The 12,595-nt window shown below is 38.2% G+C and overlaps 1 protein-coding gene across 1 annotated transcript in view; it reads right to left on the bottom strand.

The window, feature by feature from the left end:
* Positions 1–12,595, bottom strand: part of DCTN6 (dynactin 6) — a 25,302-nt gene that overhangs the window by 9,001 nt on the left and 3,706 nt on the right. Inside the window, exon 2 of the mRNA XM_004682208.2 lies at positions 9,501–9,565. Coding sequence (XP_004682265.1) covers positions 9,501–9,565 — 65 coding nt within the window. The remainder of the gene's footprint in view (positions 1–9,500; positions 9,566–12,595) is intronic.

The raw sequence follows: 12,595 nt of genomic DNA, 5'->3' as shown, positions 1-12,595 counted from the left end.
CCTCTCCTGACCCGCCCGCTGCTCCCCCCAGCAGTGTACTTCATTGATCTGCCTGTTCTGCTCCCCACTCTGTCTCTGGTGAATCCTCTCACCCACCACATCTCTGGCGTGTACCCCAGTTCTGTATGAGTAAAATAAATAAATCTTTAAAAAAAACCAAAAAACCACATATAGAGACCTCACTGGTAGCACAACAGGTTAAAGCACCACACTATGAAGCTCTTAGAAGCCACTGCTGCATGAGTTCCATCTTTGGCCAGGGGGCTGACCCACATGGCGTGCAAACCTCTCCAGATACACCCACTGCTCCCTCAGCAGTGTATTTCAATAGATTTGCCTGTTCTGTTCCCCATTCTGTCTCTAGTGTATCCTTTCACCCCCTGCACCTCCGGCTGGTACCCCAGTTCTATAGGCATAAATAAATCTTTAAAAAAAAACCCAAAACACATATAATGAGATAACATTTTATACCTGTTAAGAATCGGTGTGCTCAAAAACACAAAAATAACAAATTTTGAGAAGGATGTGGAGAAAAGACAACCCTTGACCATTGTTGGCAGGAATGGTAAATTAGTGTAGCTACTGCAGAGGTTCCTCAAAATTTAGAACTACTATATAAGACAAATTCTACTTCTAAGTATTTATGTGGAGAAAATGAAAATATTAATTTGAAAAGCTATTTGCACATGTAGGTTTATTTACGACAGCATTATTCTCAATAGCCAAGTTACAGAAGCAACCTAAATGTTCATCAGTGAATAAAAAGGTAAATAAAATAACACACACACAAAATACACACATACACACAAAGCAAAGAGGACTACGCTCAGCCATACAAAAGAATGAAATCTTATGTGTAATTTGAGGGCATTATGCTAAGTGAAGGAAGTGAACTAGAAAGTCAAATGCAACAACAACAAAAAAAGGTAAAAGACCTTATGATCTTATTTAAATGCAGAATCTAAAAAAGCAACAAAACAATGGCTGTGGTATAGTAACAAACATATGAATGAGTATGATTTTGTGGCTTTGAATCATATAAAATGTGGTACACCAATGTTAGTCAATATTAAAAACATCTTAGCTCATGAATCCAGAAAACAGACTGGTGATTAGGTGAGGTAGGGATGGCAATATGAGTGAAAAGTTAAAAAGTACAAATTCCTAGCTATAAAATAAGTTATGAGGATATGGAGAGTATGGGACTATAGTTAAATACACACATACACATACTTAATACAAATAATTGAAGCAAATCAAAAAGTGAAAGATCCTCTCCTTATGCTAATCCCATCCCCTAGAAATAACTATTCTTAAAAGTTTGCATTGTAGGGCCCTCGCTGGTGGTACAGTGGGTTAAAGCACAGCACTAGGAAGCTAAAGCCACTTCAGCATGAGTTCAACAATCCCTCCCTGGAGGTGATCCATATGGCATTGCAGACCTCTCCTAACCCACCCACTGCTCCCCCCAGCAGTGTACTTCATTGATATGCCTGTTTTGCTCCCCAGTCTGTCTCTGGTAAATACTCTGACCCTCCACACCTCTGGCCTATACCCCAGTTCTGTATTCATAAATAAATCAATCTTTTTTTTTAAAGTTTGCATTGTAGAGACCTCCCTGGTGGTGCAACAGTTAAAGTGTAGCACTATGAAGCTATCCACAGCCACTGCAGCACATGTTTGAGTCCCAGCCAGGGAGGTGACCCACATGGCATGGCATGGCAGACCTCTACTGATCCACTTACTGCTCCCTCAGCAGTGTATTTCAGTCAATCTGCCTGTGCTGTTTCCCACTCTGTCTCTGGTGAATCCTCTCACCCCACCCTAGTCCCACGCCTGTGGCCTGTACCCCTAGTGCTTATATATATAAATAAGTTTTTTTTTTTTTTTAAGTTTGCAGTGCATTATTTTCCAGATTAGGACTTTTGGTATATAAACTCCATCTTACTAGAGGATTAAAATAATAAATTCAACTTGAAGAGAAAATAAAATACACATTATAATCTTAAAACATTTAAACCATGGAGCAGTATTAGCCAATTTACTTTTTTTTACCCGAAGGTCCTAAAGTCATTTTTCCCTAATGATCTTAGGTCATTTTTCCATTCGAAAGCATCAAGGTAGATAACTCTTATTAATGGTTGAACAGTATTTCATATCATACCAAAACACCACAATTTATTTAACCAACCTCTTAATTGTGATTAATTAAATTAAGTAACTAAATACATATAGGGATTATAGATGTCCTCACTTTTGAGAGAGAAGTGGTAAACAATGCTGAAAGAAACACTGGATTCCTTTGAAATGAGAAATTTCTTACAGGTCCCCTTAGCTCTGTGAACCAATTTAGGTCTGAAGTTTGCTTAAGACTTATACTCAAAATATTCTATGAGAAAGAGGCACAATCTTTCTATTTTAAGTTCTTTGTAATTAAAATCCCAACCAGCACCCCACTTCTTGTCTAAAAAGTCTAGACTCTGGCTCTATCACTTAAAGGCAATGTGCTTAATCTCTCAAAAACCTCAGTTTTCTCATCTATAAAAATATGGGTTCTACAACATACTACTTCACTGGGTTTTAGTGTGGAATATCTGAAATAAAGGATGATCATGGCAGGGTTCATCACTATTGATACTAAGAACTAACAAGAAACCTCCATAATAAGCAAAAAAACCTGGCTTAAGAAAATGGTCTGCTTTCTTCCTTTACTCAGGTATCAGGGGATACCTCCTTTTAACTTGGGACTAGGAGAGGGATTCCACATCTTATTTTAAGACAGTAAAGAAGATTAATAAATGTATTTTAATGAACCAGAAATAAAACTCTTGGACAGGAGGCTGTTCTCACACTGGGAAGGAAAGCAGGTCCTCTGCCATTGCTAGATAAGTACCAGAGGCACTAGGTAGTCTGCTGTTTCTCTAGCTGCAGCTTTTGACAATAAACAGACTTGCAGAGCTACCTGAGAATGAATTAAAACAAGACAAAGGTACCCCTGGAATCTGTGTCTCATTAAAAGTTCCTCTAGGTGAAAACAACTGGTAATTTTATTTTTTCCTTTAAAGAAGGGTGTGTTTATTATACAAAATGCCAGATAAACAGAATGTTTTAAGAATTATTAAACTAATCCAAGTCCCACATCTTGTTACACAATATTTAAAAATACTGCCTGAGCTATTTTAAACAAATGTTTTATTATTATATTGTTATTATTATCATAGTTAGTAACTAGAAAACTCTTGGTTATAAATCTTAGCTTGCCATGGGAGGAAAAGCATCAGCATCTTGCAGACCTATGATTAAGACACAGCATCCACCTGGTGGCCGCAATGCCAAACTACAGCTTCTGGTGTTTTCTGGGCTGAAGTCCTTTAAAGGTCAAACTTTGACCTCGACGTAAAAAAACAAATATCATGGGTAACAAGAAACTGAATAACCAATCCTAAGTCTCCCTTTGGCCTTTTAGGGGCAGACAGTGAGAGATTCATATACAGGGACTTATGTGATTGCTAAGAGTTAATACAAAGAACTTCTTAGAAGGCACCTCTTGACTTATGTGAGTGATGTGCTCCACACAGCTTTGTCTCGACCTAGACTTCTGTGCTAGAGGTTCACAGCAGAAATTCCATCAACTCAAGCACTATTTGAAGGTTTAGGCCTCAACAGCACATTAAAACGTGAGCATGGTTTGGTGCTATGCTTGTCTGCAATAAGCAATTTTATCTAGACCAGGTCTGAATTAAAACCAAGTTTAAGGGTCTAAGGTTAACATGCTTTAAAAAATCAAAAAACTGTCACCATAGAAAGGTTTTTTAAAGCCTGTTGTGAACCTTCTTAAGAGTTCTTTCTCGCAGGGTAGTTTGTATATTTTCTTACCAAATGTGCTGAAACCGTATTTGGCTTATCTCCTTGTTTGGATAAATGTGTCTAGAGTTGGACTCCCTCTCTGGCTGATGAATTATTTTTCTAAATGGTTGGCTAGGTTTGACGCAACAGAGCCAGAAGACATTCCTGCATCAAATTTCCATTCCCCTCATTTGGTAAAGGACATTTTTCCTGTCTATCTTTGCCATAGAAAGCAATCTTTGTGTACATTTTCATGTCAATAAGTAGTTCAAAAAGTCATAAGCTCTCTCCTGAAAACTAAAACAATTCCTTTGACCTGTAAATTAAAGTATCTGTAAGAACTACTTTATATATGATGAATTTCTCAAGACAAAGTCACTTCTGCTTTCATTGAAAAAAATTTTACACAACAAAAGGGAAGCTTTCCGTCTAAATTAAAAGCCCTAATGGAGAAAGAATAAGTGGGGCAAAGTGTTTTTATCACACCGCTTTCCCACTATGCCAACTTCTACCTTCATGCGATGAAGTCATGACTAAGTCCTATTCTGGCACCAGGAGGCTGTTTTTCACCCTATAATGGCACAACAGAACTGTGCTCAGAGGTATCTTTCTAAAATGTTCTTCAGTTTTCAAACCAAAATTTACAGGAAGTAATGCGTGACTTATAAGTATAAAGCATTTTTATAAAGCAGCTTAATTTATTTTAATAAATTTATATAGCAACAGGCTTAATAAAACAGGCTTAATAATTATGATACTTATTTACCCAAATTATAATTAACAAAAGAGCTGTTATTTTTCCCAAAGTCTGTTTCTGAATAGCCTCTAATGGAAGGGGTCAGACTACAGAAAAGCTTCAAGTCATAGGATCTCTGATTAACAACACTCAGAGGTTCAGATTAAGTTTTTTGACATAAACTGAGGTTTTAGGAAACTAGAGATCAATTTTAAAGTTCTCCTGAAACAAAGAAATGGAAAAAAATTCTTTCTGAAATACTATGATTTCATAAAGAGTACAGTCCACTAGGGGATAGTTCTATATAACATCTTGAAAAATCTATTAATTAAAGGATACTTAAGTTTACTGCTATTTAACAAGAAAACAGGGCTTATTAAGTGTTGACAATTATATATACATAGCACAACAGAAAAAGACTTAATTATTCTGGTAAATTAAGAGAAACAAAAAATGATAAAACACCACAAAATGAAAAATAAAGCATTGTAGAATGAGTTTTAATCAGATAACTTTTTTCTAGCCTCTACACTGATGTAATGATTACAACTTTTAATCTGATCTGTTGCTACAAAAAAACGAATTAACAGTAACCAGAAATTTAGAAATATTTTATACCAAATATAACAATGATAGAACTATGGAAATACCAATTCTGTATAATTTACATACTTGTATATACAAATAAAACATGCACAATAAAATGAGATTAGAATTGTAGAAGGCTTCTATACGATATCTGAACTAATTTTCTTTTAAAAAACTGGGTCAAGGGCCCTCCCTGGTGGCGCAGCAGGTTAAAGCACAAAGAAGCTTAAGCCACTTCCGCATGAGTTCAATCCCCGCCTGCCCCAGAGGAGATCCACATGGCACTCCTGACCGCCGGCTGCTCCCCTCAGTAGTGTACTTCGTCCGATCTGCCTGTTCTGTACCCCACTCTGTCTCTGGTAAATCCTCTCACCCTCCGCATTCTGGCCTGTACCCCAGTTCTGTACGAATAAATAAATAAATCTTAAAAAAAAAAAAAACTAGGTCAAAACAAATTAGTAGCATATATCTATCCTTTGATAGGGTTCAATCACACTTTTTTAAAAAAATATTTATTTATTTTATGCTTACAGAACTGGGGTACAGGCCAGAGGTGTGTTGGGTGAGAGCATGCACCGGAGACAGAGTGGGGAGCAGAACAGGCAGATGGACAAAATACACTGCTGAGGGGGGCAGCAGGAGAGCTAGGAGAGGTCTGCCAGCCATGTGGGTCATCTCCCTGGCCAGGGATTGAACTCATGCTGCAGTGGCTTCAGAGAGCTTCAAAATGTTGTCCTTTAACCCACTGCACTACCAGAGAGAGCCCCTCAATCACACTATTTTAAAGAAAGAATTACAACTTCTCATGCTATAATACATAACTTCTCATGCTATAATACATCACTGAAAAACCTGTATTGAACTATCATTTTATATTTTAATTGTCAGAGCTTCCACTATCAGCTAGAGGTCAAATACTGTACAGAAAGAAAACATATACACTGTATTCCTTTTTTTTTTTTTTTTTTTGGTGATAGATTCATTTGTCCAGTGCAAACCCAGTAATACCCACAAACGCCAGTATTTTTTGTATAGACGGACTCATCTCACCCCATTCCTGACTGCATGACTTCGTGTCTGTGAGCCCTGGTTAGGAGTGACTCTGTCAAGGTTGATCCAGGTTGAGTAATTGGTGCCTTGAATGCTGTCATTGTTGCACTCTCTCTTCTATTCCAGAATAGTGCAGCAAATGCTAGGTTAGGGAAGGCTCCTAGAGCCAGTTTTATGACATCAGGGTGCGTATAGCTCCAAGAAATCCAAACCATTCCCGTTTGATATCATGCTTTGTTTGCAAGAAGGCTGGAATTTCAGCGACAACAGCCAAGAAAACAAGGGTTCCATCCATACACTGATCTAAGAATTGTCATATACGTAGTCATTTGGGAATAGCTGGCAACCATTTTAATCAGGTCCATTAATCTCTCCTAGGGGACTCAAACTTGGTGGATAACAAACTAACTATGAGACTGCCAACCCATAACCATGAGTTAAGCCAGTCAATAGCAGCACTGGGAGGGTAAAGGCTTAATGCAGAAGCTGTATCTCCATGTCCTTGTTTGTTCAGTGTCACCATAAGATTCTTAAACCTCTTCTTAATTTGTTCTGATCCATTTCAGATTTTCTCTGAAGATCCAATTACTATTCCAATCATTAATGTGCAGCAGTGACCCAACAGTGCCGACTTCTCTAGAGAAGTAATGTCACGTTCCGGTATTTTAGAATTGTACTTTGCTAACAGTATCGTGCACTATATTGTCCCCAGTCTGAAAGGGAGCAGCAAGATAGGACTGACGGGGTATACCAATGCCATCCATAGCCTCCCATAGTCCAGGAACTAGGTAGCACATGAATATCAAGGCTCGCTGTTGCTGGGTGGAATTTAGCCCTATGATCGTGGTCCAGTAGAGAGATTGTGATTCTGTCTATGTCTTCACCTCTTCCAATGCCTGGGTGTGATTCAGACATATCATTTGGGTATTGCCTGAATTTTCCTGGTAGTTTGAAGGGAGTAGGGAGTCCAGGACTCTCAATGAGCTCAGTGGTGATTTCTGGGTTAATCATCTCACTATTATAGCTAGGCTGAGTGGCCCTTGATTGTTTCCCTTATTCAGGCATATTGTTTTGTAATTTCAACACTTGGTGAAGGCAGGAGGATAAAGGTGAGAAGCAAAAAAAATGAAGACAGAGAACAGAATGCAAGTGCTAATTCCTGATAACCCCACAGCTCACTCTGCAGCAGCACATCTTTTCTTTTCATAGGGCCATCCCTGTACTGCTGTTCTAGAAAAGCTTCTACATGTAATAGGCATTACTTTTAAATTTGAACACATACACACACACCCCAATGTGTAATTTATGCCTACTGAGATACTCTACTATCTATACTCTAAACACTAAATACTGTATACTTAGTGTTAAAAATGGGCAAGAATTAGAATTAAAAGGGAAAATTTACATAATTAGCTACAATTATTACTCTTTTCCTTCTAACTGTAGAGTACTTTTAGAGCTACCATTAGGGGTTAGCCCTTGAATCAGAAGAGCCAAAACACATCAGAATAAAAAAATGTGGAAGAGCAAGTAATAAATGTGTGGCCACCCTAATTTCTCTTCATAAAGGATTTGTAAATTGAAGTTAACAAAGAGTTAACAACACTGAACAGAAAAAGGACCCTGTTAATTTAAAATAAGCCTAAGTTGACAAATTCCTAATAAAGTCCCAAAATACTGCTACAACCTTTATTCTTTTTAAAAAATACAATGTCTAAGTTGGTTGGAGGTTTAGATAGAATCTCTCTCTATATATATTTTTTCCATTAAAGGCACTGTTAATCTAAGATGGAATGGCATATTTTCTCTCTGAAAGTATACTTAATTCATTGAAAACTCTTTTAGGGCCATCCCTGGTGGTGCAGCGGGTTGGCGCTGCACTTTCGAAGCTAAGGCAAGCCGTGGCTGCTTCAGTGTGAGTTCAATCCCCACCCCAGAGTTGACCCAAATGGCACAGCAGACCTCTCCTGTCTCGCCCACTGCTCCCCTCAGCAGTATGCTTGGTCAATCTGCCTGGCTCCCCACTTTGTCTTCTGGTGAATCCTCTTGCCGCCCCAGCACCTCTGGCTGTATCCCATTTCTGTATGTATAAGTAAATAAATCTTTAAAAAAAAAGTAAGAAAAAAGAAAACTCTGATAACATACAGTTCCTGGTAAGGATGGTTTATACTAAGTTACAGGGGCATCATAGCTAGTGAAAATATATATAAAAGAATTGGACGAATGTGAATTTGAAGAAACTTAATCATATTCACATAAGCATTTGACCCATACTGTTCATTTGATTTAAATGAATGTAATTAGCTAGCACTTATTGTATCCTGTTAGGCATTGGGCAATGCTTCTCACAAACATTCTTTTATTTAATCCTTCAAAAGCCATGAGATAGACTGTTAATTGTCACCAGATATCCATTCTTCCCTTTCTCCGCATAACAAAACCTTATTTTATTTGGGGTAGCAATGTATTTAGTTAAAGCTGTATTTCCCACTGATCCCTGAAGCTAGATGTGTCCATGAGACTAATCCAAGGCATCAGACACAAAAAGAAGGACCATGTGGCACTTTCAGGAAGGCTATCTAAAGGAAGCTGACTCAACTGGGAGAGATTTCCTTTTTCCTCCACTCATCACCTTTGTTATCCAGGGTCTCTTGATGTTCTGACTGTCACATCTAGGCTTGCTAGAGTTCTGGGACAATCAGGTAACCAGCCTTGACTTTCCTGACTCTGTTCTTTTTATACAACAGAACAAATCTCTGCAGGTTTTAACCATCACTACATGTGACTGAACCTAATGTCAAACGCCCATTTCTATAGATGGAGAAAATGAAGGCTATGATGTTAGGGAATATGTCCAGGGCAACCCAGCAAGTAAAGAGCAAGGGTGCCAATCTAAGTCTGCCATACTCCACAGTTCATTCTATTCATGATGACTCAGCAGAATAAGGCTCCAAGATGGCAGTGCTGGCATACCCTGTATTCACCACTGTGTCCTTATCGAGCACCTGCCCAGCACATAGAAGGTGTACGTTAGATGTCTCTCGAGTGAATGATTTTGTTGCAGTGTTTCATTAGTTTATCAAAGAAGTGTTTAAAATAAATACTCCATTATATTAGATACTCTTTTAGAACCAGTATGTATGTGTAGGCACAAATAGATTGTTTTAGCAATAAGATAGGACATCAGTAAAATACACAAACATGAAAGATTAATTGTAAAACACTGATAATTAAATCATATAAGTGCTTGAGAAATAAGACTATTACACAATCTTCTTACCTATAGTTACATCTCCCCGGATTTCACTTTCTACACACACAACTGCTCCTGGAGCAATCTTCACACTGCAGAAAGAATAAGGTAATATTCACCATGGGTAAAGTTTTTGAAAGTATCAGAGAAGCTATCCTGACACTGGTGAGGAAAAGACTAAGAAAAAATTGATAGAAAATTGCAAAGTAAATTATAAGATGATAAGTTTTAAAAATTATAAACTCAGTCATACTTACCAGATTAAATCATACTTGACACCTTATGTAAAAAGCTTGAGAAAGGAAGGGGCTTGTGTTATTCTTTTAACACAAGCAATGCTTTACTACTTACTATACAAGTAGCAACATGTTGAAAATAACTGATTAAATGATGCTACACTATGGACTATCACACAGACATAAAATAGAATAAATATATTTTTGTAAAGATTTCGAATGATTTTCAAATTAAATTATCAAGTTAAAAAGCAAAGTCAGGCCCTCCCTGGTGGTGCAGAGGGTTAAAGCACAGCACTGAGAAGTTAAAACCACTTCAGCATGAGTTCCAACTCCGCCTGACCCGGAGGTGACCACATGGTGTGGCAGACCTCTGCTGACCTGCCCACTGCTCCCCTCAGCAGTGTACTTCGTCAGTCCACCTGTTCTTCTCCCCATCTGTGTCTGGTGAATCCTCTCACCACCCCTACATCTCTGGCCTGTACACCAGTTCTGTATGCACAATAAAAAAAAAAAAAAAAGCAAAGTCAGAAAATGGACAGTATATATACTGCCACTATTTTTTTTTTTTAAAGATTTATTTATTTATTCATACAGAACTGGGGAACAGGCCAGAGATGCAGAGGGTGAGAGGATTCACCAGAGACAGAGTGGGGAGCAGAACAGGCAGATCAACGAAGTACACTGCTGAGGGGAGCAGCGGGCGGGTCAGGAGAGGAGAGGTCTGCCACGCCATGTGGTCACCTCCCGGGCAGGCGGGGATTGAACTCATGCGGAAGTGGCTTTAGCTTCTCAGTGCAGTGCTTTAACCCGCTGCGCCACCAGGGAGGGCCACTGCCACTATTTTTATAAAAAGGATGAAAAAGAATGTACATTCAAAATATTTAGTAATCAGCAAGGTAATATTAATATAGAAATCAATGTTTAAAATGTGTAAATATTCCTATTCATTTTCTAGCTATACCTATTATATAGTAACTGCTATGGGTGAGAAATTGTTAAAAGATTCACTGTTTCCTGTATTTTGAAGCTTTTTAGTATTCTGCTATGACACTGATACAGTTCAGTCTAGCTAAATGTGGTCCTAGCTCAGCTATGAGCTGCTATGACTGACATGAAGAACTGTACCAAATGGTTTCTCTACTAAAAGTGGTAATCATTGGGTATCTTGTTCCCATTAAGAATTTTTCTTAGGGCCTCCCTGGTGGTGCAGGGGTTAAAGACACAGCACAATCAAGTCACTGTCTTGAGTTCAGCCAGGTTGCTAATCCAATTGGCTAGCAGACTTCTCCTATCTCTACTGCTGTTCCCCTTTTCAGTCAATCTGCCTGATCTGTTTCCCACTGTGTCTCTGGTGAATCCTCTCACTCCCTGCATTTCTGGCTTGTACTCCACTTCTTGTATGCATAAATAAATAAAATCTTAAAAAAAAGAAACACCCCATATTTGTCTAAAAAAGGAGAAAAACTTTAATAAAAAAAGGAGAAAAACACATACACAAATTGGTTATTGCAGTATATTTAGAATAGTGAAAATTGTTAATAATTTTGATAATCACAAAAGGGGAGGGGTAAATGAAATAAAATATACAGGCACTCCTTACAGATAGTAAGGGTTCAGTTCCAGACCACTGAAATATAGTAAATATAGCAATGAAGCATGTAATATGAATATTTTGGTTTCCCAGTGCATATAAAAGTTACATTAATACTATACTATAGTCCATAGTAAATAACATTATCAGATATAGTAAATAACATATATTATGTCTAAAAACATGTATATATATTAATTATAAAATGTTTTACTGAAAAATAATGCTAACCACCATTGGAGCTTTCAAAAAGTCATTCTTTTTGCTGTCTTGTAAAATACGGCACTATCTGTGAAGTGCAATAAACCAAAAAGCAATAAAAAGAGGTATGCTTATAGTCAACAGCCATTAACTTACTGGCCTCACTAACAATTAAACAAGATAAAACTACCTTTTTATAAAAATAGCTTGCTGACCCCATGTATACTATATCTTTATCTCCTCTCCCAAAACTTCTGGGGAGATGAAAGATATTAACTAAAAAAAGACTGTCAACAAAAGGAGAAGAGTTAAGCAAAAGAAGTGTTACTGAGAGTGGCAGGCCCGGAGACCTAACTACTAAGGATTTGTAGAAGAGGATAAAAGCAGAGCTGATGGGTATCTTTCTCCCTTCCTGCCTCTTCCAGTTCCACAGTCAGCTGGTAACTGACCCTTACCTGAGGGTCAGGCCTGTGCTCAAAAATACCAGGCCTAGAAGTAGGTGAAGAGAACCAGCAGGCAGTGAGACCACAATATCCCCTTTTCTAGTGCCCCCTTGGCTCTCTTACAGAATTTCAGGTAGCAAGGAAAGTGGAAGACGATTTGCTCCTAGACAAACTAACAGACATCATGAATTTTCCACTCCTCATCTGCCTTGCTCTCCCTGAAGCTCCCAGTATTTATCAATGGGCAGAAAGTCAAAGATGATCAGATAGAGTAGGAAAACCTCAAGTAAAACAGGAAAAAATGAAAACAACCAAGAAAAAAATATTCTGAGGAAAAAACAGTTCATAGCATAAAAGAAAACTTAAAAAAAATAAAATAAAAACAACCTTATACTTAATTCAGAGAAATGAGAGATAACCACTTTTTAAAACATGACAAAAGTGAATGGAAAAAGGACAGTCTAAAAAACAGCTCCCAGGCCCTCCCTGGTGGCGCAGCGGGTTAAAGCACTGCACTGAGAAGCTAAAGCCACTTCCGCATGAGTTCGAATCGCCTGCCCCGGAGGAGACCACATGGCGAGGCAGACCTCTCCTGACCCGCCCGCTGCTCCCCTCAGCAGTGTACTTCGTAGATCTGCCTGTTCTGCT

Source organism: Condylura cristata, unplaced genomic scaffold (genome assembly GCF_000260355.1).
Source record: "Condylura cristata isolate star-nosed mole 26May11 unplaced genomic scaffold, ConCri1.0 scaffold00014, whole genome shotgun sequence".
NCBI classification, from domain to species: domain Eukaryota; kingdom Metazoa; phylum Chordata; class Mammalia; order Eulipotyphla; family Talpidae; genus Condylura; species Condylura cristata.
The sequence above is the reverse complement of the archived record's forward strand: the minus strand, read 5'-3'. Positions and strand labels throughout refer to the sequence as shown.